Below are 27837 nucleotides of genomic sequence, written 5' to 3' on the forward strand. Positions count from 1 at the left end.
GTAAGTATGCAACGTAATTAAACATTATGAGGCTGAAATTGAAGCTTTTTATTTTGGATATACATACCACTATTACTGTCATAAAGACATTTTTATATAGGGATACTTTGTATTATGAATCTATAAAGTTCTATACCATAATCAAGACATTTATATAAAGTGACACTTTGGGATTATTTGACCTCATAAGCTAGATGCCAGTGAAATTGGCATATACATCATTAATAGACATGTTTACACTTCCAGTGTTAGGGTTTTTGTTTATTCCAGTTGTACTTCCTTTGGCAGACGGCTGTTATGTTTTACTTTAGTGCCATATTGTGGATGCCAGAGAACTTGCATTTGCCAGGGAATAATCTCCTGCAAGTGAAGAAAATTAATGCCATGATAAAATTCAGAAAACATTTAGGAAAATGTAGTTGGGTTTATATTTTGTTAGAGATAAAACAGTCTTCGCAAAGAATAGTACTTTTGTTAAATTGCTACAGCTATAATATACTGAAATATGGTGCCTATCTGGATTTACATGAATTCTGATTTAGAGTCAAAATTAATAAAGCATACTTTGGCAATACAGGGAGTCTCAGTTTTCAGAATGGCATCAAATAAAGGTAAATTATACTTTACCTGAGATCCTATATCATGAAGTAGAATGGTGTAGTCTAATTCAATAAAGTCATCATTTCTTTGCTGTGACAAAAAATAAAAACCTGTTGTTTAAAACTTAATATCATTGGCAAAAAATTACATTTAATTTTGAAAATCATCTTTGATTAGTAGATGAATATAATATTTATATTTAGGTAAAAATAAAAATTGAATGTCAGAATTTCAGTTTAATGTGACAGAAAATCTATTCTCTTACACTAAATAAAGTGTTCTTTCAAGATTCATTTTAAAATCATGATTTTATATTTGTTCCCCAAAAAATGTTTACCTGTTTTTAGTTTCCAAGTTGTGGTAGCTACTTAAGAGAATTACCAAGTGTAGCTTGTTATTTAAGAACCCTTCGTGTTTCCATTGTACAGAAAAGCATAATTTATGGGATAAACTGTAGCAATGGGTGTTTACATTGAAATAATACAATTTTACAATAGAAATTTTCTTTTTGAAAACTGAAAAATAAGGCCAGGCACAGTGACTCACACCTGTAATCCCGCACTTCGGGGGCGCCGAGGTAGGCAACTTGCCTGAGCCTAGGAGTTTAAGAACAGTCTGGGAAACACAGTGAAACCACGTCTCTATGAGAAGAAACAAAAAATTAGCCAGGCATGGCTGTGTGCGCCTGTACTCCCAGCCACTTGGGAGGCTGAGGCGGAAGGACCGCCTGAACCTGGGAAGTTGAGACTGCAGCGAGCCATGATCACACTAGTACACTCCAGCCTGGGCAACAGAGTGAAACCCTGTCTCAAAAACAGGCAAACAAACAAACAAACAAATGAAACCAGAACACCTGAGAATAATAAAATGTAGTGAGTATAGTTATGTGATTGTGTAATTAAGCTTTTTTCTGTACTGTACAGTAGAGGGAAAAAAAAGTTTCAGTATGGCATGACTATAGTAAGTTGAACACAAAACTTAGATTGCTAAGGGAAATAGTCTGTATTAAGCTGAGCATAAAAGCTAAATGTCGGATTATAACTCAAGACTTTCCTCTTCTGAAAGCACAGCTTTGCTTGTGACTGCCATAAAAAGTGGCCCTGAGGATCTTTATAGAGCAGATTAAAGGTGAGGAGAGTCATTACAATTGTCCCTTAGTATCCATGGAGCACTGGTTCCAGGATTCCCCTCAGATACCAAAATCCACAGATGCTTAAGTCTCTGACATAAAACAGTGTAGTATTTCCATATAACCTATGCATACCCTTTCATATACTTTAAATCATCTCTAGATTACTTATAATACCGAATACAATCTAAATGTTATGTAAATAGTTGTTATATTAGGGAATCATGACAAGCAAAAAACCTGTGCATGTTCAGTACAGATGCTACCATCCATTTTTTACCCCAAATATTTTTGATTCTCAGTTGTTTGTATCCATGGATGCAGAACCCATGGACAGAGAGACCTGACTGTATATTGTATACCTGGGATTCTATCTTGCTGCTACTAATAAAACTCTCTAAACCTTTTTGTTCTAGAAGAGGGTTTGAGTAAAGTATCATAGTTAAATCTGACTTGACTAACCTGAAAGATTAAGAGCTACAATTACCATGATGCTTTTGCAAAGTGCAGTCTAGATACTGTGTGTTAATAGAAAGTGTTTCATTGAAATCCTTGGCTTTGCCTTGCTATTGTTATGCTTCCTAGTCAGTATGTTCCCAGAGAATGCAACTAACCAAGCACAGTTATTAGGCAAGTTTGAGGCACAGGAGGCCTGTGGTTTGCATCTCTCAGCCAAATCAAACAACTTTTTAGACCAGTTACTGTTGCTTTGGACTCTTGCTACAATTCTTCACCTTCTCTAATCTTGATTGTAACTGACCTCCCCTTTGAAATCCCAGGTTTGCTATTAAATACAAAATGACTATAGGGATACTGTTTATCGAATTATGAATTACAATACTTTTGATAAATATTAACCCCATTAATAGTGTATTTTATAGAAACTACTTACCACTTGCTTGACAGTTTGAATTTTTACCATTTTATACCATGTGTCTTCGGTAGAATTTTGCCATATTATATAACCACAGGCAACCCAGGCTAAATGTAGAAGGAGCGTCATTTCTGGAGATACATTTCCAAAATTGTCTGGTAGGAGAAACATTTATATGATAATTATATATGTAGTATTAACCTTTTAAAACAAAATGTAAATTCTAAATCATGTCTTAGTTTCCTTCAAATGTGTGCAGAAAATAATTTAATTAAGCTATGGATCTATGAAATTTCTGAGGCCTCTTTTTTGTTGGATTAGATTGGAGATGAGTATTTTTGCAAAAGCCTGCATGTTTCTAACATACTTAGCAACTAACAATTTTAAGCATAGATAATTGAGATTGATTTTAAAGTTGAAACAAACAAATGATTTTCATGCCATATTTATGTATATACCTGGAATATTTTGTGCTTCTAGTGGTTCCTTCATCGACTTGAGTCTTTGATAAAATGTGTTGTCTTCTTCATCTGGATTCTTTCCAGTTTCTCCTTCAAATGTGAAGTTGACTTCTGGTGCAGTTTCTTGTCCCATTAAAGGGTAAAGTACTTCAGCTGTGCAGTTCACCTTAACTTGCTGTTTGAAATTTAGCAAAAGATCCTTATATACAGGAGGCTATTCATTATTAATTATCATCTTTGAGATATGATTTAAAGCATAGGCCCCTAATGGTGTTGTTTTAGACTAGACTTCAGAGTGCATGTTTTCAGAGGTATCTAACTGGGCCTGGCCTATTAATATTCTATACTTATCATGTGAGTACCCTAAAATAGGTAACTTACCTTATAAATGATCTTGTAAAGTCTAGTCTTAAAACTGAATATATCTCAGTATTAATGGGGTGTCCACTTGCAAGGCCAGATTTTAGTCTGACTTTACCAACTCAAGACTCTGGTTACTTTTAAAGTTTTTCCATTACTCTTACTCCTTGCTCCTGAAATAACATAATTTTTTTCAAATGCAGATGCAGCAGTCTGTGTCTGGATATAAAATTAGAAGATTATAGCATTGGGTTATGCTTTGTAAAGATGGCTGTCTAGCAGCGCAGATGCCTTTTAATGAATCTCCTTATGAATTATGCTCAACAGAAAGGCAAGCTTTTTAAAATTTCAAGATGGCTGTGGTACAGATTGCCATTGCTTTCTTTGAAGTTTGTCTCATTACTAATTTGACAGTTGTGTATAATCTTTAAAATTTCCCTTCCTTATTACTGGAGGATCTTTATATGAATGGTGGTATCAGCTGGCATTCTATTGCTTGTGAATATCTAAGAACACATTATTTCTCTAAAAACCCAATGAAAAACAGAATGAGAAAAGCAGACGTAAGAAAGTGATTGATTGGGGAGTAAATTACTTCACTCATTTATATTAGGCATAAGTGCTGATTGCCCTAAGAGTAAGGAAATTCATTTGAACTGAAGTATATAGTCTTTTTCTGTGTAGGTTGGTAGAAATAATTCACATACCTAGGAATACCCAACGATAGTAAAGAACTGATCCTTGTAAACTTTGCCCATATGGTAATTTTTAGAGGCAGGGATTTCACAACAACTTTTTAAAAAGAGGTAAAACTAATCAGTGTTATGGATTTGATCAGCAAAAATGATCTGGAATATTTAGAATTAAATTTGATTTAATAAGAACATTTTGGCTGGGCATGGTAGCTCATGCCTGTAATCCTGGCACTTTGGGAAGCAGAGGCAGGAGGATCACAAAAATTAGCCAAGTGTGGTGGCATGCACCTGTGGTCCCAGCTACTGGGGGTGGCTGAGGTAGGAGGATGGCCTGAGCCCACGAAGTTGAGGCTGCAGTGAGCCATGTTCCGCCACTGCACTTCAGCCTGGGTGATAGAGACCCTGTCTCAAAGAAAAAAGAAAAAAAAATTGACGTACTTTTTGTATAATTTCTTCAACAGCAAATTTAAGGCGATACTTATGTCCTCTTCCTGGAATATCCTAAAATTAAACAAATGTAATGGAGACAAGAAAATATTATAACAACATTATACTTGCATTGTTAGAAGCATCCATCTCATTTGGTTGGAGGGGCTGGCTGAAGGGGAATGGTGAAAGCCTTAGATCTTGAAAAAGGCATGTCACCATGAATGTAACATCTAATCTAGCAAGTCCCCTGTCAGGTTTATTTTGGATGAAAACAAAAGGGTAGGATAAAAGCATACAAATTGGGCACAGCTCACTTTCAATCATCAAAAGACTTTAACCTCTGGATTTGTGATCTTAAAGTCTCTACATAAATTTTGAAACAGTGTTTAATTCTAAAGATGACAAATAGTGTCATCTTTGAAAAGATTTTTCATAAAGCTCAGTGTACCCTCCAAATAATGTTCAATGAACGTGAATTTCATTTTGAGGCAGATTACTGCAAAGCAATTGGAGACTTAATACAATTAAGTATTGTTTTTACTTGTATATTAGTGGAACTGCAAAATGATTAACAAATTTTATAAGACTAAGAAATGAGTTTCACTTTTAAATCAAAATACTGGTTGAAAATTTATACCTAATTATGTTATCTGGTCCAGTTTCAAAATAAGATCTACGGTCTGTCAGCTCTTAAAGACTGTTAGCAGTTAAAATTCTGTCAGATAAATAAGGGATAATCTGAAATCCAGTGGATTTTAGTAAAATGAAAACAAACGTCGTTAGTGATTGCTGAGGCCTTAAACATTTAACTCAAGCCTTTAGCAGAGGGCGCACATCTTTTAAGGCAGTCATGTGGTAGTGGTGTTTGGGTGGCTAAAGGCCAGCGTCAGCCCACAGTGCTTTTATTCTTTGACTTTGTCGGTTTCTCTTGCTGTTTGTTTCCTCCTTCATTTTGGTCAAAGGGTCTAATAAGGATTTGTCTTAAAATGTAGGCAATAGAGAGTCATTTGGAAGATGGGAGCTTTTGTTGGTCCAGATCAGAGTAGCAGATGAGAAACGTGGCAGCCTTAAGAGTCTTTCGAATGGTTCCTACAGGTTACACTTAAGGAAAGTGCTGCCCCATTACTTAGAGCGTTTTCCCATTTTCCTGTAACTGTGCGTGTAAAAACTTTGTCTCTGCCTTAAGATGTAAACAGTCCCGGGCTGTCTGCAGAGACTGTAGTATAGACATTCCCCCAGAAACCTTAATATCTCAAGACCAGATACCAGCAGTGTGTCCTAAAACAGAAGGTGGGTAGGGGGTGGCGTGGAGTATCTGCACACAAAGGCTGAGACCTCGGGTCAGTGGAGGGAGCGCAATCCTGAAGCCCCCGCTGCGCGCCACCCCCTGCTAAACTCACCTCCATGCTGGCTTGTTTGACCTTCTGCACCTCAAACACCCTGTGGGGGGTCCCCTGCTGGTAGTTGATGTAGTTCTGTGCCACCAAGGCTGCCCTGGAGGCTGGGTAGTTGGTCGGCGGGATTTCCATTCTGTTAGAGCAGTGACTTCAGGGCTTGGGCTGCTGAGGCTTAACGGGACCAGTAGAAGAGCGCCACCCGTCCTGCTTGCTGCTGGGTCCGGTTGCCGAGGCGAAAAAGTCGCAAGCTCCTTCAGTCTGTCTTCTTTCTCAGCAACTTCCGACTCCGGAAGCTGCTGCTTGGGCTCAGGCTCTCTCCGTCCCAGCTCCCTGGGCTGGCTGCTTCTGAGGCCCCGCCCCGCTACTGCCAGCAGCGGCCTTCCTTACTCCGCCTGCCGGTTCCTACTGGAAGAGAGGCCAGCATGCTGTCAGGCACCAGCAGTTGGAGGTGTGGGGAGGGAGTCAGTGGGCTAGGTTCTCTGGGATTGCGTCTTTCCTTTCATTAACCTTTATAGAAGTGCAGGGTGGGGCTTTCTGGCCTTCGCTTATGTAGGACGTCTCTGAAGCCTCCAGTTTCCTGTCCATGGAAAAAAAGTCTGGTTGCTTCGCTTGTATACTGGAATGCAACTTCCGTATACATCGCACGCAGTGTCCCTGACAGGGCAAGGTGCACAGGCACTCCAGGTAGTGATTCGATTCCTTCATTTCCCTTCCCCTTGTGAGAGTCCAGGAAGAGGCTTTCTTGTCCTTAGCTCTTTGTGGGTTTTGGACCAGTTCTGCCCAAATCAAAGTATGAGAATCTGCAAACTATAATATTAAATTGGGGGATTATGTAATTTGGATCAGGAGAAAAAAAATGCGCCTGTACCCCTCTCCTTTACTAATCTTAAAATGATGAAGTTTTAATGTAATACCATGCTTCCAATTTGAGTCATTTTGAATATTTTACTTCAAGGATTAAAATAAACTTAAAAACTAAACTTATACAAATTACTCTCTCTGGTATGTGGTCTCCCTCATTGAAATGGGTCTATAAACCTGACTTTGTAGAAGTACAGGTTTATCCTTGGTGGTCTTAGGCTAATTGGGCTAGGATAACTTGGAGATTCTACCAAGGTTTGGCCAAGGTCTTCGCTGCCTGGATTGGGACCTTTTCTTTTTGAGTCAGAGTTTCGCTCTGGTTGCCCAGGCTGGAGTGCAATGGTGCGATCTCAGCTCACTGCAACCTTTGCTCCTGGGTTCAAGCAGTTCTTCTGCCTCAGCCTCCCAAGTAGCTGAAGATTACAGTCATGTGGCACCATGCCCAGCTCATTTTGTATTTTTAGTAGAGACAGGGTTTCTCCATGTTGGTCAGGCTGGTCTCGAACTCCCGACCTCAGGTGATCCACCCGCCTCAGTCTCCCAAAGTGCTGAGATTACAGGCGTGAGCCACCACACCCGGCCTTTTTTTTCCCTTGTGTATTAGCTGTTTTAACAGCTGTTTTTTTTTTTTTTTTTTTTTTTTTTTTTTTTTTGTGAGACGGAGTTTTACTCTTGTTGCCTAGGCTGGAATGCAATGGTGCAATCTCAGCTCCCTGCAACCTCCGCCTCCTGAGTTCAAGCGATTCTCCTGTCTCAGCCTCCAGAGTAGCTGGGATTACAGGTGCCCACCACAATGCCTGGCTAGTTTTTTGTATTTTTAGCAGAGACAGGGTTTCACCATGTTGGCTAGGCTGGTCTCGAACTGCTGACCTCAGGTGATCCACCTGCCTTGGCCTCCCAAAGGGCTGGGATTATAGGCATGAGCCTCCGCGCCTGGCCAGGACCTTTAACTTGGTAGTAACACACACACCCGAGACTCTTGAGGTCTCTTTTTTTCCAATTATGTAGATTCCGCAGTAAATCTGGATTCTGGACTTGGGCCCCAGTTTCATGTTTATTATTGTCTCCTGGGATTTGGGGGTTCTGATTGACTTTGCCTTTAAATACCATCTGTCTGCTTGCCCATCATCTTATATCAAATGTCTCTCTCTCTGTCAAAGCTTATTCCAGAGCAAGGCTCTAACTCTGTTCAATTTTATGAAGGCTGAGAGAGGTGAGAAAGTTGCAGAAGAAAAGTGTGAAGCTAGCGGATGCTGGTTCATGAGGTTTAAGGAAAGAAGCCATCTCTGTAATGTAAAAGTGAAAGGTGAAGCAGCAAGTGCTGATGTGGAAGCTGCAGTAGTGATCAGTGATCTCCTAGGATCGTTGATGATGTTGGCTACACGAAACAACAGATTTTCTTTTTTTCTTTTCTTTTTTTTTTTTTTTAGATGGAGTTTCACTGTTGCCCAGGATGGATTGCAGTGGCATGATCTCAGCTCACTGTAGTGAGCCTCTGCCTCCTGGGTTCAAGCCGTTCTCCTGCCTTAGCCTCCCAAGTAGCTGGGATTACAGGCATCCGCCACCATGCCTGACTAAGTTTTGTATTTTTAGTAGAGACAGAATTTCACATATTGGTCAGGCTGGTCTCAAATTCCTGACCTCGTGATCCACCTACCTCAGCCTCCCAAAGTGCTGGAATTACAGGCATGAGCCACACGCCCAGTCAAACAACAGTAATTTTCAATGTAGATGAAACATCCTTCTTTTGGAAGAAGATACCATCTTTGACTTTCATAGCTGTAGGGAGGTTGGTGCCTGGCTTCAAATCTTCAAAGGACAGGCTGTGACTCTCTTCTTAGGGGCTAATGCAGCTGGTGACTAAGTTTGAAGATAGTGCCCCTTTCCAATTCTCAAAATCCTAGGGCCCATAATAATTATGCTAAATCTACTCTGCCTATATTCTACAAATGGAATAACAAAGCCTGGGTGACAGCACATCTGTTTACAGCATGGCTTACTGAATGTTTAAAATCCATTGCTTAGAAAAAAAACAATTCTTTCAAAAGATTACTGCTCATTGACAATTCACCTGTCACACAAGAGCTCTGATGGAGATGTACAAAGAGATTAATATTGTTTCCGTGCCCGCTAATACAACATTCATTCTGCAACCCCTGGATCAAAGAGTAATTTTGACTTTCAAGTCTTACTGTTTAAGAAATACATTTTGTAAGGTGATCGCTGCCATAGGTTGATTCCTCTGATGGATCTGGACAAAGTAAATTGAAAACCTGGAAAGGGTTCACCATTCTAGGTGACATTAAGAACATTTGTGAGTCCTGGGAGGAGGTCAAAATAACATTACCAGGAGTTTGGAATAAGTTGATTCCAACCTTCATGGATGACTTTGAGAGGTTTAAGACTTCAGTGGGTGAAGTAACAGTGAATGTATTGGAAATAGCAGGAGAACTAGAATTAGAAGTGGAGCCTGAAGATGTGACTGAAGTCCTACAATTTCATGTTCAAACTTGAGCAGATGAGGAGTTCCTTCTTCTATGGATGAGCAAAGAAAGTAGTTTCTTGAGATGGGATCTACTCCTCTTGAAGACACTGCGAACATTGTTAAAATTATAACAAGAGGTAAACCTGGTTGATAAAGCAGTGGCAAGGTTTGAGATGATTGACTCCAGTTTTGAAAGAAACTCTGCTATGGATATAATCCTTTCAAACAGCATCACATGCTACAGAGAAGTCTTGTGAAAGGGAAAGTCAATCAGTGGGGCCAACTTCATTGTTGTCTTGTCTTAAGAAATTGTCATGTGACTGGGTGAAGTGGTTCACACCTTTAATTCCAGCTACTTGGGAAGCTGAGGCAGGAAGATCACTTGAGGCCAGGACTTTGAGACCAGCCCTGGGCAACTAGGGCAATAGAGAGACTCATCTCTAAAAAACATTTTAAAAGAAATTGCCACAGCCACCTCAACCTTCAGCAGCCACCACCTTGATCAGTTAGTAGCCATCAGCATCAAGCTAAGACCCTCTAGGCTCCTAGACCTTCAGTGTCTACTCCTAATTCTGATGCTGAAGTTTCAGATGATTGTTAACATTTTTTAGCAATAAAGTATTTTTTAATTAAGATATGTGTGGTGGGATTTTTGTTTAGACATAATGCTATTGCATACTTAATAGACTACAGTATCGTGTAAACATACAGCTTTTGTAATCACTAGGAACACAATTTGTGTGACTTGCTTTATTGTGATATTAGCTTCATTGCAGTGGTCTGTTACTGAACCCACAATGCCTGCAAGATATGCCTGTATGTTGTGATGCTTTGAAAAAGAAAGTGAACAAAAATGTATTTGTAATGTACTGTCTTCCTCATAAACTGTTTTAATTTATAAATACAGTGTTTCTTTGGACTATGTAGCTTTTAAAAAAATTAATAGCAATATAGCATTTCTCATCTTTTCTAGTTATATTAGCCAGCAACTATAAAGTAACTAAAGGATGAAATGGTTAGTTCTTCTCTTAAGGCCTTTTCTAAGAAGTTGGAGGAATTTTTTTCTCCTATTTTTTTTTCCTTTTGATGAGTCATGTATCTGTAAGCCAGCCTCTTAGGTTGTCGTTGTGTGTGTGAGGTTTTTGAATAGGTCCTCTGCTGATAGTGTCCAGGAAAGTGGCTGAGTACATTCTGATAACTCAGAGCTTTTTGCTGATAATGAAATTTTAGATTTCACGCTAGTTAATATCTCGTGTGTTGCCACCAGTAGTGAGAAATACAATATGTGAGCTTCCTCAAGTCACCATTTTGAAACCTTATGAATGCAGTCACCATCTCTGTATATCAAAGCTAGCAACACTGGTTGTGAGATAATAGGCATTTAAAAGTATACATACCAATTTAGGCTCTCTTAAAAACATAATTACTAGAAATGCCCATTGCTTGCAACTTTGTTATGACTCTGAAGTCAAAACAAATCTGCAAATTTGAGGTAAACAACAAAGCCAACACAATTCTTACATATATATATTTTTTTTGTTGTTGAAAACAATGTGGCCCTGACGTAATTTTTTTTTTTTTTTTTTTTTTTTGATTAAAAAAATAGATTGAGTGGGTACAGGTGTAGTTTTGTTACATGGATATATTGGGTAGTGGTGAAGTCTGGGGCTTTTGGTGTAACCATCTGCCAGATAATATTCATTGTACCCAATCGGTAATTTCTCTTCCCTCAATCCCCCCCCACCCAACAATTCTAATCAACATTCATTTTAATGTGACAGATGATGTTTTGCCAAAATGAAATTGTCTTTCATAATGTGACATTTCTTTCACCTTCAGCATTTCTGTTTAGCTGCCTGTCACGCAGTCTTAGTTCTTCTACCTTTACTTTTTCTAAACTACTGCAAAATCTGTCTTCTTGTAGCACCGTCTGTTAGCTTTTGAAGTAAATAAACTAACCCCAGCGTTTGTAAGTTAGTTTATATCTTTTTTGTATTAGCCTTCTAGAAGAATGTTTAAGATCCTTGGTTTTAGAGCAAATCCTGACTCTGCCACTTAATGCTCTGTCACATTGGGCAAGTTACTTAGTCTCTCTGTCCCTCAGGTTTCTCATCTGTAAAATGGTGATAAAAATAATACCTACTTCATGGGTTTGTGGTAAAGAACAAGTAAGACAATCCATATAAGGTACTTAACATAAGCCTGGCACAGAAGTATTCTGTTGTTTGACACTCTCTTGATTATAAATTCAGATATGGTTCCTGAAACTGTGTGGAGTTACTTGTTTGTGATTTGGTCCTTTAGAGCAGTGCTGCCCAGTAGAACTTGGGGCAGTGATGGAAATCTTTTAATTTAAATGTAAACAGCCATGGTTAGTTATTACCATATAGACATCACAGATCTAGAGTACGCTTGTATAGATGTTATATTGTTGACAAATTGAAAACATGATTTAAAATGTCTCATAGAAACCGTTGTGTATACTTGAGAATATGAGAGCGTTCCACAGTTTTGGAAATTTGCCTGTTGTAAGCTGGCATCTCCTAACAGCTTAGAACAGGCAAATATTGATATTTCCTTTTTCCAAACCACTCTCAGATTTGTATGCAGGAATGCACACTCATTAATGTCCATTTTCTTACCTGCTAATAATTTTGAAAGCAGCTGGCCTCTTCCATCTTGTAGTCTTGAGGAAGATTTCAATTTAAAGGAAGAAATGCCTTGCAAACAGTAGATACTCATGAAATGATTTTTCCAGTGAAACAGTAGCCTGTGTTTACATATCTTTAGTATGTATGTAAAGTGCTTATTCTGTCATATTAATGTTGCCATTAGTGGTTTGAAGTAAACACTGACCTGTGTTTAAGTATCTTTTTGTGTCTTTTGAATGACTGACTTATGTTAGTCTCTATCATTTTGCCACCGATCATTTTCAGGTATTAATTATTTCACTTGGAAATCCCTTTTCTTGTATTGCCTGAGTCTATGATGCCCAAGGAATAACATCAAATAGGAACTATCTGAATAAATTAACTTAGCCATCAAAGGTCCTATTTTCAAGTCTTTGGTTACAGAGCTTTAAAGAAAGAACACTGTGTTCCAGGGAAATGGGCAAGGTCTTCGGAATGTAGGTTATTAGAACAAGAACCGTAGACCTTTTTCTTTTAATTACTCGACTTTTACTTTTTTATTTGTGAAATTCATCTGTGTATTACCTTGGGTAGTATATCCCACCCTCACTTTAAGTAAAAACAGAAAAGAGAGGGTTCTTTTTAAAATCTACAGTAAACTTTTATAAAAAGACCATGATAATAAATAAATAATCAAATGTGTTCTTTTAAATTAATAGGGGTTACTTATTTTGTAATTACATAATGCTCCTTTTTTTTTTTTTTCTCCTAAATCACTTTCAGGTTTGAGTTTACACATAAAAAACAATCAGGTGGTGCAGGCCAGTATGGAAAAGTAATAGGTGTCCTGGAGCCTCTGGACCCAGAGGACTACACTAAATTGGAGTTTTCAGATGAAACATTCGGATCAAATATTCCAAAGCAGTTTGTGCCTGCTGTAGAAAAGGTAAATTTTTTAAAAAGCGTTTTTGCATTTTTACTTACTAGAAACAGTTTATCAGGTATTAAATCATACTTTATCTTCCATCATGTTGTCTATCACGGTTTTAGTTACATTCCTGTTTCTCTGATTGTTAGGCTTTCCATCTGATTTAGAATGTCTAGTTCATTAAGGAGAAGAGCTATAAATCCATGCTGTGACAATGATGGGAAATTATTATGTTTCTGAATCATAGTTGTATTTTTCTTAATAAATTGAAACTACTCTATTGTAATCAGCAATTAAAATTTGTAGTAGTTCTTAGTGATTTGTAAGAGTTTTATGTGTACTATTGTAGCTGAATGATCATTCTTTAGATTCCCAACACCTGGGTGCTACTGTCTCATTTCTGCTACTGATTAATATGCTTTGGTAAATCAGTATTGAGAACAGTTTCTTCATTTGTAAACTGAGAGAAAATACTTAAACCTGCACCCCTCACAAAATTGAGGATCAGATAAGACTATGTGACATTTCCTTGGAGAAATGCTTTGCACATGTGAGGGGTGTTTTGTTCACTTTCCAGGTCATTTGCTTTATGACTGTTGTAGGCTGGGCACGATGGTTCACGCCTGTAATCCTAACATTTTGGGATGCTGAGGTGGGCAGAACACTTGAGCCCAGGAGTTTGAGACCAGCCTGGGCAACATGCTGAAACTCCATCTCTACAGAAAAATGAAAATAGAAAAAAAAATTAGCCTGGTGTAGTGGCACACACCTGTAGTCCCAGCTGCTCTGGAGGCTGAGGTGGGAGGGGAGGATTGCTTGAGCCCAGAAGATAGAGACTGTGGTGAACTGTGCACCACTGTACTCCAGCCTGGGTGACAGTAAGACCCTGTCTCCAAAACGGAAAAAAGAAAAAAGAAAAAAAAAAAATGTTGTAAACCCTTAATTAATTCACATAGACTGTGTTTTGTTTTTTTTTTTGAGACCGAGTCTCGCTCTGTCACCGAGGCTGGAGTACAGTGACGCAATGTCGGCTCACTGCAAGCTCCACCTCCCGGGTTCATGCCATTCTCCTGCCTCAGCCTCCCTAGTAGCTGGGACTACAGGCACGTGCCACTACACCCGGCTAATCTTTTGTATTTTTTTAGTAGAGACGGGGTTTCACCGTGTTAGCCAAGATGGTCTCGATCTCCTGACCTCATGATCCGCCCGCATTGGCCTCCCAAAGTGCTGGGATTATAGGCGTGAGCCGGTGTGCCTGGCCAGTTTTTGTTTTTAACCTTTTGACTTAGAAGATCTTATTAACAGGTTATAGTTTTGATTTCAGTGGTGGAGCATTTTTTTTTGTGATTAATGTATTCTATTTCAAGACAATATTTTGTCATTCACACACTTTAAATTCTTACATCCACTAAGATGAATGTAGATGAAGGAGAACTTAGATATTTTACAGCAAATATAACTTACAGTTTTGAAATGTCAAGAAATATTTTGTGCTATCTGTGCAGCCATGTTATTGTGTTGCCGAGAAAAACTAACTTAAGTGGTAGGAGCTCTACAAGTATTTGTTAAGTGACTGAATTAATAAAAATTGCAAGCTCATCAAATGGTACTCTTTAAATATGTGTAGTTTATTGTATATCAGTTATACTTCAACGAAGCTATTTTTTAAAAAATAATTAGATTTGAAAAAATGGTGAATTACTCTTTAATTCTAGTTCTTACTGACATTTTGTAACACCAGAGCTGTAATGTAGTGATCTACCAATGAGGCAAAGCAGTTAGAGGTATGCAGTATGGGGCTCAAGACACAGCTAGTGAATAAACACCAATTTTGGTGGGGGTTTTCTTTTAGGGAGTTTCTTAGTTTTGCCTTTCCACTGTTTCCTCATTGTTAAATTAAGATCATGCTGTCTCTATGATGTGTTATGAATAATTGAGTTGAGTAATTCCTGCAGATGAGGTTATGAGAAAGTGACTGTTAGCACTCTAAGCCTTGCTTTCAAACCAGCTTATGCCCTTAACTAATATGCTTTTCCAAGGAATTGTTCATCTAAATGCCACAGTAATAAAACTTAAATAGTAAAGTTGTACTGTTTACAATAGCAAAGACATGGAATCAGCCTAAATGCTCATCAATGATAGACTGGATAAAGAAAATGTGGTACATACACACCAATACTATGCAGCCATAAAAAAGAACAATATCATGTCCTTTGCAGGGAGGGGCATGGATGGAGCTAGAGGCCATTATCTTTAGCAAACTAACTCAGGAGTAAAAAACCAAATACCACATGTTCTTGCTTATAAAAGAGCTAAATGATGAGAACACATGGATACATAGAGGGGAACAACACACACTGGGGCCTATTAGAGGGTGAAGGGTGAGAAGGAGAGGATCAGGAAAAAATAACTAATGGGTACCAGGCTTAATACCTGAAAGATGAAAAAATCTATACAACAAACCTCATTGCTCAAGTTTACTTATGTAACAAACCTATACATGTACCCCTGAACTTAAAAGTTAAAAAACAATAGTAAAGTTGTTAAACATTTTTAAAAAATTCTCCTTTGAGGGGTGAAATACAGCACACATAAAAACGTACACTTCTGAACACAAATATTTTGGGGTTCTTGATAATGTATCTGCAAGTAAAATCCATTCTCTCCAGAAGTTGTGTTCATTCATTAACAGGGGTTTTTAGATGCCTGCGAGAAGGGCCCTCTTTCTGGTCACAAGCTCTCTGGGCTCCGGTTTGTCCTGCAAGATGGAGCACACCACATGGTTGATTCTAATGAAATCTCTTTCATCCGAGCAGGAGAAGGTGCTCTTAAACAAGGTATGCTGTGCCCGGGTACCTTAGTGTATCTGTTTTCCTGATAGATCATCATAGCCTCAGAAGGCAACACTATTTTTAGTCTTCTTCACCCAGAGCCCTAGGCACCACAGGGAATATTGTAGGTAGTGGGCAAATCTTTATGGAATTGAGATCAAGGTAGATTATTACATTCTCTTTCTCGCAAAACTAAAAGACTACCGTATTCTCCTACATTCTCTGGGGTTTTCTTTCAGGTATTTGAATTCATAGATAATTTATAAGTTCTGTTTTTAATAGAGAAGACTGAAATGTTCAGAATTCTAAGAAATTTTTAAAAGATGTCTTAACTACAGTCTTGTTATTTCTAGTGACTTATTCAAATGTCAAGAAATCCATAAATTTGTAAGTAATTTCTTCATTATGACATTGTATGCTTTTAGGCATTTTGAGAATGGCAAAGTATTTTGAAAGAATTTGGTAAACCTCATTCACAATGCAGATTTCTTGCAAAACCTTCAGTCTGAAGGTTGTGTAAATAGGAAACAGGTAAATAAAATGACAAAGAAAATGAGACTTTATTAGGTATGACTCACATTAAAATACTTGTGTTTTTACCTCTGTGTGTTTACCACTTTAGTATGCCTTAAACTGACAAATTAGTTATAATCACTTTATATACTTTTTAAAAGTACAGTTAAAACAAATTAGAAAGTACTGATTGTTCTATGGTGGTTCTTTACTGGAAATTGGTAGCTTTCCTGGAAATAGAGGTTACATAAAGCCAGATAATTGATATGGTTATCAATCAACAAGGAGCCTCATCCTTTTTAACTGCTCCTACATTTAAATATAAGTAAATACAGATGCATGTGGCCATATATATACATATATAAATAAAGTGGCCATATACGTTTTCCTACAGGATATATATGTTATATATTATATATGTATATATATTTGTAGATGTGTTTATATACAATACATGTATAAATTATATATGCATATATACTATATATAAAGTGTATAATATGTAACAAAGTATAAAATATATGTAAACTATATAAAGTATATATAAATATATAATATGTATAATATACTGTGGGAAAAAGATATATAAAAAATACAAATAACATATATAAATATATCCTGTGGAAAAAAATGTATATGGCCACTTTAAAAAATATAAAATATGTATATATATAATATTACTTTTAGGACTTGGATGCAATGCACCATCCAAAAATGGCAGGGTGAGTTAAGTTTGGAGCTTTGTTTGTCTCATGGTCTAGGGTTAGAGGAAGGCATGTGTAAGGGTAAGATTCATTTGGAGCTAATATATTAATATATGTATATATATTTCCTGTGGAAAAAATGTATATGAATATTAACTAAACAGTTGAATATGTACCATTTAGTTTTTTGTTATTTAGGTATAGTATATATATTATTAAGTATGATTAATTGCCTATTAGATGTACAGGGGGAAAACATTAGATTATAATTGAATTGAGGTTTTTTTTTTTTTTTTTTTTTTTTTTTTTTTTGAGACAGAGTCTCACTCTGTTACCCAGGCTGGAGCTGGAGTGCAGTGGTATGATCTTGGCTCACTGCAACCTCCACCTCACAGTTTCAAGCAATTCTTATGCCTCAGCCTCCCAAGTAGCTGAGATTATAGGCATGCACCACCACGCCCAGCTAATTTTTGTATTTTTAGTAGAGACAGGGTTTCGCCATGTTGGCCAGGGTGGTCTTGAACTCCTGACCTCAAGTAATCTGCCCACCTTGGCCTTCCAAATTTCTGGGATTACTTTTCTATTTTTGAGACAGGGTCTTGCTCTGTCACCCAGGCTGGAGTGCAGTATCACAATCTTGACTTGCTGCAACCTCGAACTCCTGGCCTCAAGTGATTCTCCATCTCAGCCTCCTGAGTAGCTGGGAGTACAAGGGCATGCCACCATGCCTGGCTAATTTTTTTTAATTATTATTTTATGTAGAGATGGGGTATTACTTTGTTTCCCAGGCTGGTCTCATAAACTCCTGGGCTCAAGTGATCCTCCTGCCTCAGCTTCCCAAAGTGTTGGGATTATAGTGTGAGCCACCATGGCTGGCTGAGTAGTTTTATTTTTTACAAGATATACTGTGCAAACAAGCAGGATGCTAGCATGAGAAATAAGTTACCTTACTGTTTCTTCATCAGATTTTTATTTCTCCATGATTGAAAGACAAAAATCTTGAAAACATCACACTGTATCCTCCAAATATGTACAATTATTCTTATTATTATTGTATATTATTATTATTGTATTATTATCTGTCACCCAGACTGGAGTGCAGTTGTGTGATCTCAGCTCACTGCAACCTCCACCTCCTGGGTTCAAGTGATTCTCCTGCCTCAGCCTCCCAAATAGCTGAGATTACAGGTGCGTGCCACCACACCCAGCTAATTTTTGTAGTTTTAGTAGACAGGGTCTCACCCTGTTGGCCAGGCTGGTCTTGAACTCCTGACCTCAAATGATCCACCTGTCAGTTATAAGCCACTACTGCGCTTGGCCTATACAATTATTATTTGTCAATTAAAAATTAAAACTTTTTTTAAAAACATTAGATTTGAAGTAAAAATAAAAATTAGCTTTTTCTGCCCTGATAAAAAAAGACAAAAATATAAAAGTCAGGTGAAAGGAAGTTCTTGCCACACTCAGCAAGAAAATCAACTTTTTTTTTTTTACATACACCTCTGTTGAATGCCGTATTAGAGTTTTACAGTGATGAATAGCTTATAACTATAAGATATTATAGTTATTATAATAGTATACTATTATTATATGTTTTATCTTATCAAAATTGGAAGAACTGTAGTTCACATTCTCCTGTATTCTTGATTTAAAAAATGAACACTAGAATTCATTTGAACCTAATTTTAAATATTGTTCATGAGACTGATCAGTGATGTAATCTAAAACTGAAAGGTGAAATTGACTTGACTACAGACCTGCTGGAGGAAAAATTTCTTTTAGGACTTGGATGCAATGTGGCTATTGAAAAATGGCAGGCGAATTGGCTTTGGAATCTTATCTCATGGTATAGGATTAGAGGAAGACATGTGTAAAGATAAGATTCATTTGGAACTAAATCGGGGAGTAGATTTAGAGAGTTAAAAGGAAGGGAGCAGGGTAAGGGGATGTGAAATAGAACCAGAAAGGCTGTCCTCAATAATTGAGTGATGGACACCATATACTTGCCTCTTTCCTTTCCTTTACCCTTTCACAATCTAGATGTTTTACATTACTTATCCTGTTGAGAACATTAGATAATGTGTAACTAAATCTAGATACGTCTGCTCACATCTCTCCTTCTGGGTGCTTTTTTTCATATTAATTACATTGCTTTAGAGCCAAGGAAGCCCTGCTGTTGTAAAGAAGTTATGCAAGGAATAGAACTGTTTCTACACTCTAAAATTGTTAGTCTGATTTAGATGTCCATGTAGGTTTCTGCAGGACTTAGCCAGTGAAGCATAGGAGTCTGCAGTACCTCTTTGAGTTCAGTTATTTCTCTTTCAGAACAAAATTCACTCATTAGAACTAATTATTCGAGGGTAGGTGTGAGCTAGGATATGATTTAAATTTAAAAATATTTCTAATTACATTCCTGTTGTCATAAGTATTGCAGTTAAGCTATAACTGTCTCTAGAAGAAGCACTAAGTGAATATATAAGAAAAATTTTTAGTTTTGGTTTATTATAATCAAATTGATGCTTCTGGAAAACCTGTGATTATATTTAAACAAAATACTACCCTTGTCATCATTTCTGTGAAAGCCTTTATTTGGAGATAATTTAACAAACCTGAGACTGAAGTATTTGTCACTATCACAACTTCCAAATTAAGTATAAATGTTTGAAGTTTTATTATATTCTCTCCATATTGTTACATTTAAACATTAGCACTTTAACAGAAAGAAGTGTTTTGGTTATGTATTAAATGGGATAAAAATAAATACAAACGCACTGAGTTTTAGTGTTTAAATGGCCCAATCTAGTCCAGAATCCTTATTTTGTAGATGAAAAAATTTGAGACCTGGACAAACTGTGTTTTTCCAAAAGGCATATAACTTCTTTGAGGTAGAGCAAAAACTAGAAACTTGGTCTTCCCATTCTCAATCAGGTGTTGAAATTGTTCAGACTAGAAAAGGAAAGACATCATAGACGTGGCTTGATTCTTGCTTCTGAGTATAGGAAGGGTACCCTCCACGTCCCCTCCTGCCCTGTGACAAAAGTTATTTTCTTATAATTAAAAATAACTGTCTGCCAGGGACTACAAGAAAGAATGGGTTTATCTAGCCTGACCATGGCAAAAGCCTGTCTCTACTAAAAATACAAAAAATTAGTGGTAGCAGACGCCTATAATCCCGGCTACTCAGAGGCTGAGGCAGGAGAATTGCTTGAACCTGGGAGACAGAGGTTGCAGTGAGCCGAGATTGCCTCATTGCACTCTAGCTTGGGTGACAAAGCAAGACTCAAAAAAAAAAAAAAAAAAAAAAAAAAAAGAGAAAGGGTTTACCTTGGTCAAATTTGTAACAGTCATTATCTTTACCCCTGACGATTTTCAGAGAGAATACCTAACTGAGCTGAGCTGGATCATTTAGATGGTAAAGGACTTGATCAGATGTTGTTTTAAGACCCTTTTGTATTATTCTCTGCTATTTAATGAGTTTTAAGGATAATAATATGATAATGGAAATACCAATATTAAAATTAAATGTTGGAATTTCCATTTAGAAGAGTGACTGTTATTACTACAGGAAAAATGAGTCTAGGTCAAATATTTTAAGCTTGCCATTTGTGTTTGTACCTTTGGGAAAGTAGCATCTTTCTCCCTTTTTTATATCTGGACAGTTGTAGTTTGTATGAAGACTAATGAACTTTTTTTTTTTTTTTTAACCCAGCCTTGGCAAATGCAACATTATGTATTCTTGAACCTATTATGGCTGTGGAAATTGTAGGTCCAAATGAATTTCAGGGACAAGTAATTGCAGGAATTAACCGACGCCATGGGGTAATCACTGGGCAAGACGGAGTTGAGGACTATTTTACACTGTATGCAGATGTAAGTACTCTTGGTCATTGACAGTCCTGCTTTTATTAACCATAGAAGGAAATCCAGATTAACTTTTGTTTTTGCAAATGGACACATTTCCTTGCTGAATTTGTGGCTTTATACATGTGGCATTTTCTGTAATCTGCTATTAGAGCAACTCTTAAGTGCAGAAGTTAAATATAAGATTTATTTTATCTTGACCTTTTGTAAATGTGTCATTTTCTTAGATGTATATTATCTCTCTTTCTTGGATAAGCACAGACAGACAAATTAAAAAGAAAAGGAAAAATAAGATGTATATTATCTCTCTCATTTTAGCTTTATTTGCATAGTTATCTTTAATTTATCCCTTTTAATTCCCTTGCCTATACCTTTCTTGACTTAAATCTCAAGGGAGAAAGTGTTTATTACATTTCATAAGGCCTCCTGGAAAACACTACTTTCAGCATATCATTAAGGTGTCCAAAGGAAAGTTATATTCACATTTTCTCAGAAGAAACAGTTCTGAGTGCTTAAGCTGGGGCTACAGAGTGGAGTGGGGATGAGGAGGGAAGGCTGTCAATGGTGTTCACTCCATGAAATGGAAAGATTTGGTTTCTGGTCGCGACTGTCAAATGAAATAATTTTCAAATAGGATTTCCACTTGGAATAAAACAAAAATGTTTCTCTTTGGCTTTTAATTATTTTAAACTAAGAGTAGTGAGCAGAAATCTTAATCTAAAGGAATTAAATGGCTAAAGTGCATCTGTATTTTTCTCAAATATTTTCCAATAAGCAATGCTAAAATATCTACTGTGTTTGTTTTCAGGTCCCTCTAAATGATATGTTTGGTTATTCCACTGAACTTCGGTCATGCACAGAGGTAGGCAAGTTTAAACTTTACTGTAGCACCCTTCAGAAGACCACCCTACACAATGATCATATTATAGAATCTTGACCTTGCATGACTTTACTTGATAGTTTAAAAAAAAAATTCTCTTTTTTAAAAAATCCTTAGGGAAAGGGAGAATACACAATGGAGTACTGCAGGTATCAGCCATGTTTACCATCCACACAAGAAGACATCATTAATAAGTATTTGGAAGCTACAGGTCAACTTCCTGTTAAAAAAGGAAAAGCCAAGAACTAACTTTGCTTACTGTGAGTTGACTGACTTTAACTGAATTTGTGTGGTCTTGATACTTTGATGGATTCCAGTGGAATAAATTCAGGCTGCTGAAACAAGAAATTCTGAGCCCAGGAAGCAGGCTCTTCTTTCTTCAAAAGAAGCCCTTCTTATTCATATTCAGGAGCTTCTGTTATATTCAAAGGTAATTCTATGTCTATCTCAATTCTATTGATTGGTTTTATAGTTTATTGAAAATCCTCAAATAAAATATAATTATTACTGAAATATGTTTAATATTTATTTAAGGGGAGAAGAGACTAATTTCGGTTATACTTTTAAGCTTAGAATGTATGTTCATTTCCTTTTCAAATTTTGTATCATAGGAGTTTACAACACAGAGAAAAGCTGAAAAAATGCAAAGAACCACCACATACTTTCCATCTACCCTCTTTTGTTAACAGGTTGTTTATCATATAATGATTTGTTTTGTCATATTTGCTTTCACTATTATCTGTTTAAGTCTCATACCTCTGTATTTTTAGTTTGCTGAAGACTTGAAAGTGAATCGCATACACCATGACACTTCTTGGAGTGTCATTAATGGGCAGGCTTTTCTGTTGACGAGTGGGTTCCATATGATCTTCATAGAGAGAGTTTTTCAGATTCTTCATTGGGATATTAAAATATTAGCCAAATTTCTCTCTGTTTTATATATGTCTGATTATTTCAGTTTGTGGTTTCTGCAAATTTGTAACTGCCTCTGTTTTAGGAGTGTAAGTATTACTTCCTTGTGGTCTATTGTGAAGTGAAAAGTAGACCCTTGCATATACTATTCTTGTTTGTGCTCATCTTAATGTTTTTGTACACTTAAATCAAATGTAAGTTGGTTTCATCAACGTAATGAATACTAGTTAAACTTGAATTCCTTGGAATTTATCATATATTGTATTCACTGAGATTGCGAAGGAACGAATGTTAATCTTTTGTTTCCAGAAAAAGCTAGGCTTTCCCAAGCAGTTCTATTACCCGGTTCAGAATTGCTTCATCCAAAAATCATCTGATGGTGTAGATGGATCCTAGTCCTTTCCATTACCTGATGATAGAAATAAAATAATTGATTTTAAATTCCTTTGCTTTTCTTGACTTACAGACGTGGCTTTATACTTGCAGGTTTCTAGGGAAAAAAGATTTTTAAAAAGTATTGAGCACATGTTTTCAAGGCATTTACTAAATACTTTTTTTTTTTTTTTAGATTTTTATTTTTTTGTGCGGGGTCTCGCTCTGTCCCCTAGGCTGGAATGCAGAGGGACTATCTCTGCTCACTGCAACCTCTGCTTCCTGGGTTCAAGCAATTATCCCATCTCAGATGCCCAAGTAGCTGAAACTACAGGTGTTTGCCACCACTCCCTGCTAATTTTTGCATTTTTTGAAGAGATGGGATTTTGCCATATTGCCCAGGCTGGTCTCAAACTCCTGGGCTCAAGCTCTCTGCCTGCCCCAGCCTCGGAAAGTGCTGGGATTATGGGTGTGAACCACCGTGGCTGGCTGCTAAATACTTTAAATGCATTGTACCATTTCATTCGCACAACCCTAGGAGTAAGTACTATTATTATGTCCATTTGGTAATAGAGGAAGCACAGATAAGGTAAATAGCTTTAATGAGACCACAAAACCTAAGTTTTTAAATTGATACTTTAATTACAATTATTCACTAAGTGCATTTCCCCCATGAATGTCTGTTGCTACAGTAGCATCAGGTCTGAAAAAATGTGGTTGCTTTGGCATTTCATCAGCATCTTGTGCCATTCACAGTAACTTTGAATATTGTTCCTAATGAGGAAATACATTCTGTGTACCTTCATGGAATTTAGCGTGATTCCTATGGCTATTGAGAATAGTCACAACTACTGGAACTAAACCGGATAAATTTGAATAATAAGTAAAAATTTTACTCATTTTTAATTTGTAAAACATCCTGGTTATAATGTTACAGTGTTAGGAAAGGTCTTAGATATTTAATCCAATACCAGCATTTCATAGGTAATGACTCAGGCCTAGCTGGTGGGAGTAATTAGAATAGGTTCATAAACGGACAGATCAGGACCAGAACCCACATCTCTTTCTAACTCATTAGTTATAGTTGGCAAAGATCACATACCAACCAAAGTCTGTAGCATAGAAAAAAATTAATGAGAATATTTGTAAGTGAGGGTTGTTTATATTACTATCAAGAAGGATAATTGTTGGCTAATTCGAATATTACATACTTGTGTTGGAGAATAGTAGCAGCACTAGGTAGTATTGTACTGATTCCCAACCCTCACTGCACTTGAAAAATCACTGGGGGAGCCTTCAAAGTAAATACCTAGGCCTACACCCAGTAATTTAAAGTATTTGACTGGATCAAGATAAAACGTTTTTTGGGTGATTCTAATATGCAGACAAAGTTAAAGACCACTGAAATATTGCCTGCACTGCACTTAAGCCCAAGACATGAAATGAAAAATTTGTGACATTCAGAAGTGTCATATTGCATTCTTTTGTGTGATATTAGAGTTTGATTTTTTTGTTTAATAATTGTTTCTTTTTTTTAAGAGATGGGGTCTTCTAAGACAAAAACCGTCTGACTCAGCAATACCATTACTATATACCTAAAGGAATGTAAAATCATTCTGTTATAAAGACACATGCATGCACACATTCATTGCAGAACTATTCACAATAGCAAGACATGGAATCAACCTAAATGCCCATCAGTGATAGACTAGATAAAGAAAATGTGGTACATACACATGGTGGAATACTATGCAGCCGTAAAAAAGAACGAGATCAAGTCCTTTGCAGGGACATAGATGGAGCTGGAAGCCATTATCCTCATCAAACTAACATAGGGAAAGAAAACCAAATACTGCGTGTTCTCACTTATAAGTGGGAGCTAAATAATGAGAACACATGGACACACAGAGGGGAGCAACACACTGGGGCCTATTGGAGGGTGGAGGGTGGATGGAGGGAGAGGATCAGGAAAAACAACTAATGGGTACTAGGCTTAATACCTCGGTGATGAAATAATCTGTACATCAAACCCCCACGACACAAGTTTACCTAGGTAACAGGCCTGCACATGAACCCCTGAACTTAAAGAGATGGGGTCTCGCTGTGTTGCCCAGGCTGCTCACAAATTCATGGGCTCAAGCAATCATCTGGCCTCAGCCTCTGGAGTAGCTGGGACAACAGGCACACACCACCATGCCTTGCTTGATAACTTTACCTAAAAAAAAAAAGCGTTCCTGTTTTTTGTTATTTCTTTCCTCTGTTCACTCTTAGATTGTGTGGTTATAAAATCACTAAAATTTAATCAACTCCAAAGTTTAGGATTTTTCATATTTTAATGTTTTTGAAATCTGTGTGAGTCTCAAAATTGACAGTCAACCCAGTAGGAGTAAGTCGTGACATGTTGGAATGTATATTCCTTTGTACGTGACAGCTATTTGCATTGCTAAAACTGTAAATTATTGAACTGGAGCTCTAATTGCCACTGAAAGTATCTTCAAATAACATTGTAGTGCATAATTGAAATAAGTTAATTGTATTCAAGGAAAATTTATTGTGAGCATTCATTCATTTATCCATTCCAGTAGGTCTTAGGCAGCATGTTAGGTGACTATAGTACTTTGAAAACTAGGAAAGATCACAGAACAGGTCAAAATTTTCTAATTTGAGAGAAATTGATGTAATAAACTATGATGTCATGAATGACTAACATTCAGGTGCAAATAGATAAGCTTCCAACTGACTTTCAAAAGAACTTGTTTAACTTCTAAAAATTCATAATTCAGGTAAGAAGAAAATAAAACTATGAATAAAATAAAATGGAATGTAGACAAAAATCCCTGGTATTATTTTATGTGTCTTAAAATTCTGAAAGTTCTAAAGGGATAGGAAAATGAATGTGATGCTGTATGTAATTGTAATTAGCTAAGAGTGATTCAGAATAATTAGACTCTTAATGAAAAGAGGACGTAGGGAATTTAGTTTTTCATTTTATGCCAAGTGATTTTTCTGTTGTTTATTAGCTAGTGAAACCAATATTGGTAAAATTAAGTTAACAATTTTAGAGTTTGTGCTAAAAAAGATGTTCTGAGGCCAGACGTGGTGGCTCACGCCTGTAATCCCAGCACTTTGGGAGGCCGAGGTGGGTGGATCACTTGAGGTCAGGAGTTCGAGACCACCCTGGCCAATACGGTGAAACCCCGTCTCTACTATAAATACAAAAACCATCCGGGCAGGGTGGCACGCGCCTGTAGCCCCAGCTGCTCAGGAGGCTGAGGCAGGAGGGTCGCTTGAACCCGGAAGGCGGAGGCTGTAGTGAGCTGAGATGGTACCACTGCACTCCAGCACTACTCCAGCCTGGGCAACAGAGTGAGACTCTGTCTCAAAAAAAAAAAAAAAAAAAGAAAAGAAAAGATGTTCTGATGATGATAGTGGTAACTTTTTAGTTGGTTTAACTTTTGGGGGTTTTGTAAATTAATAAATTAGGTAATTTGTGTTTGTATATTTGTATGTATAGAATTCCCCTTCATAATCTATTGTATGGTAATAAATCTGCTAAAGGGTTACCTTAGAATCATTACCTGGTTGGATTATGGACACCTTTGTGAGCCTAATCTCACTAATGAAAAATGCCTTTTGTGGCTCATGCCTGTAATCCCAACACTTTGGGAGGCTGAGGTGGGAGGATCCCTTGAGCCTAGGAGTTTGAGACCAGCCTGGGCAACATAGGGAGATAAATAACCAACTGGTGTGGAACATCCGGGAATAGATAACCATTTCTTTCCAAAGTCAAGATAGCTACCCAATGAAGATCAAACAAACAAAAAGAAAAACAAAAAGACAAAAGAAAAATGCATTTATGGGGATGAGGACTTTGAGAAAGCTCCAACTCTCTAGAAAGCTGAAACAACAAGTTTCTAGTCCTTAATGTGACACTAAAAGATTGATTAAATATCACAGGACATTGAATGTACTATTATCATGCTCTTGGGACTTTTTTTGAAGATCATTTGGGGAACTTCAGTTACAGAAATTTATCACTTGATTTTGGCATAATTTAATCACTGTGGATTATTTTTGATAAATTTAGAAAAAGTATCTCTTCATTATCACATAGGTGGGAGAGCTGATGTGTCCTTTAAATGATTGTTTGCAGTGCTTCCAAATAATTACAACTCTTTATTTTTTATATATATATATGTATTTTTTAAAATTAAGACTGTATTTCACTATGCTGCCCAGGCTGATCTTGAACTCCTAGGCTTAAGTGATCCTCCTGCCTTTGGCCTCCCAAAATGCTGGGATTACAGGAATGAGCCACCACACCCAGCCACAAATCTTTAAATCATTAAACTTTTTTAAAGAGATGGGGTCTCACTGTGTTGTCCAGGCTAGTCATGAACTCCTGGGCTCAAGTGATCCTCCTACCTCAGCCTCCCAAAGTGCTGAGATTATAGATGTGAGCCATCACGCCCAGCCCGTTTTTTTTTAATTAAAAAAAAATTTTTTTTTAAATTATAAATCAGCTGGATTTTGGGAAGATAAATGCAAAGCATAGGGTTTTAAGTGAAAAATATATAAACTAGATCAGCTTATTTTATTTTGTATGAGTTCATGCCTTCTTTAGTATAAACTTTTCTGAATGTCTAAAAGTGCACACTTAAAAGTAATATTTTGGTATATTTTAAGGCTCCTATTTCCTAATCAATTACTGGCTACAGAACCTGGTTTACACACCGACATAAACATTCCACTAAGTGATACTAGTTTTCAGAGGCAAATGATGACAACATTTCCTGGATCAATTCCTCCTGCCTTAAGGAGATACTCTACTGGATTTGATTAGTACGTACTGTGTACTATGTATATACTGTGTTTGCTTTTATAAATTACTTAGGCCAACACTCGGTCCAGGTTG

General features: G+C 37.0%; 2 protein-coding genes across 2 annotated transcripts in view; one reads left to right on the forward strand and one right to left on the reverse strand.

Annotated features, from left to right (window-relative positions):
- Window positions 1–22991, forward strand: part of GFM1 (G elongation factor mitochondrial 1) — a 44100-nt gene extending 21109 nt beyond the window's left edge. The window contains exons 14-18 of the mRNA XM_005546227.4: window positions 12705–12867; window positions 15542–15686; window positions 20607–20767; window positions 21567–21620; window positions 21756–22991. Coding sequence (XP_005546284.3) covers window positions 12705–12867; window positions 15542–15686; window positions 20607–20767; window positions 21567–21620; window positions 21756–21887 — 655 coding nt within the window. The 3' untranslated portion in view covers window positions 21888–22991. The remainder of the gene's footprint in view (window positions 1–12704; window positions 12868–15541; window positions 15687–20606; window positions 20768–21566; window positions 21621–21755) is intronic.
- LXN (latexin) lies at window positions 28–6253 on the reverse strand. Its single transcript, XM_005546226.5, has 6 exons — window positions 5949–6253; window positions 4558–4620; window positions 3062–3239; window positions 2622–2758; window positions 628–690; window positions 28–360 (listed from the first exon to the last, which is right to left on the reverse strand). The coding sequence occupies exons 1-6, from the start codon at window positions 6075–6077 to the stop codon at window positions 262–264; spliced, it is 669 nt and encodes a 222-aa protein (XP_005546283.1). The 5' UTR covers window positions 6078–6253; the 3' UTR covers window positions 28–261.
- Window positions 22992–27837: the final 4846 nt, after the last annotated feature.

Source organism: Macaca fascicularis, chromosome 2 (assembly GCF_037993035.2).
Source record: "Macaca fascicularis isolate 582-1 chromosome 2, T2T-MFA8v1.1".
Classification (NCBI taxonomy): Eukaryota; Metazoa; Chordata; class Mammalia; order Primates; family Cercopithecidae; genus Macaca; species Macaca fascicularis.

Bases quoted from the DNA above. Each gene is read 5' to 3' on its own strand.
- LXN (XM_005546226.5), bottom strand. From the start codon at position 6,077: ATGGAAATCCCGCCGACCAACTACCCAGCCTCCAGGGCAGCCTTGGTG. The intron at 2,759-3,061 runs GTATATACATAA...TTCTCCTACCAG, and splicing joins AGAAGCACAAAATATTCCAG to ACAATTTTGGAAATGTATCT. The intron at 361-627 runs GTAAAGTATAAT...CTTCACTTGCAG, and splicing joins TTCATGATATAGGATCTCAG to GAGATTATTCCCTGGCAAAT.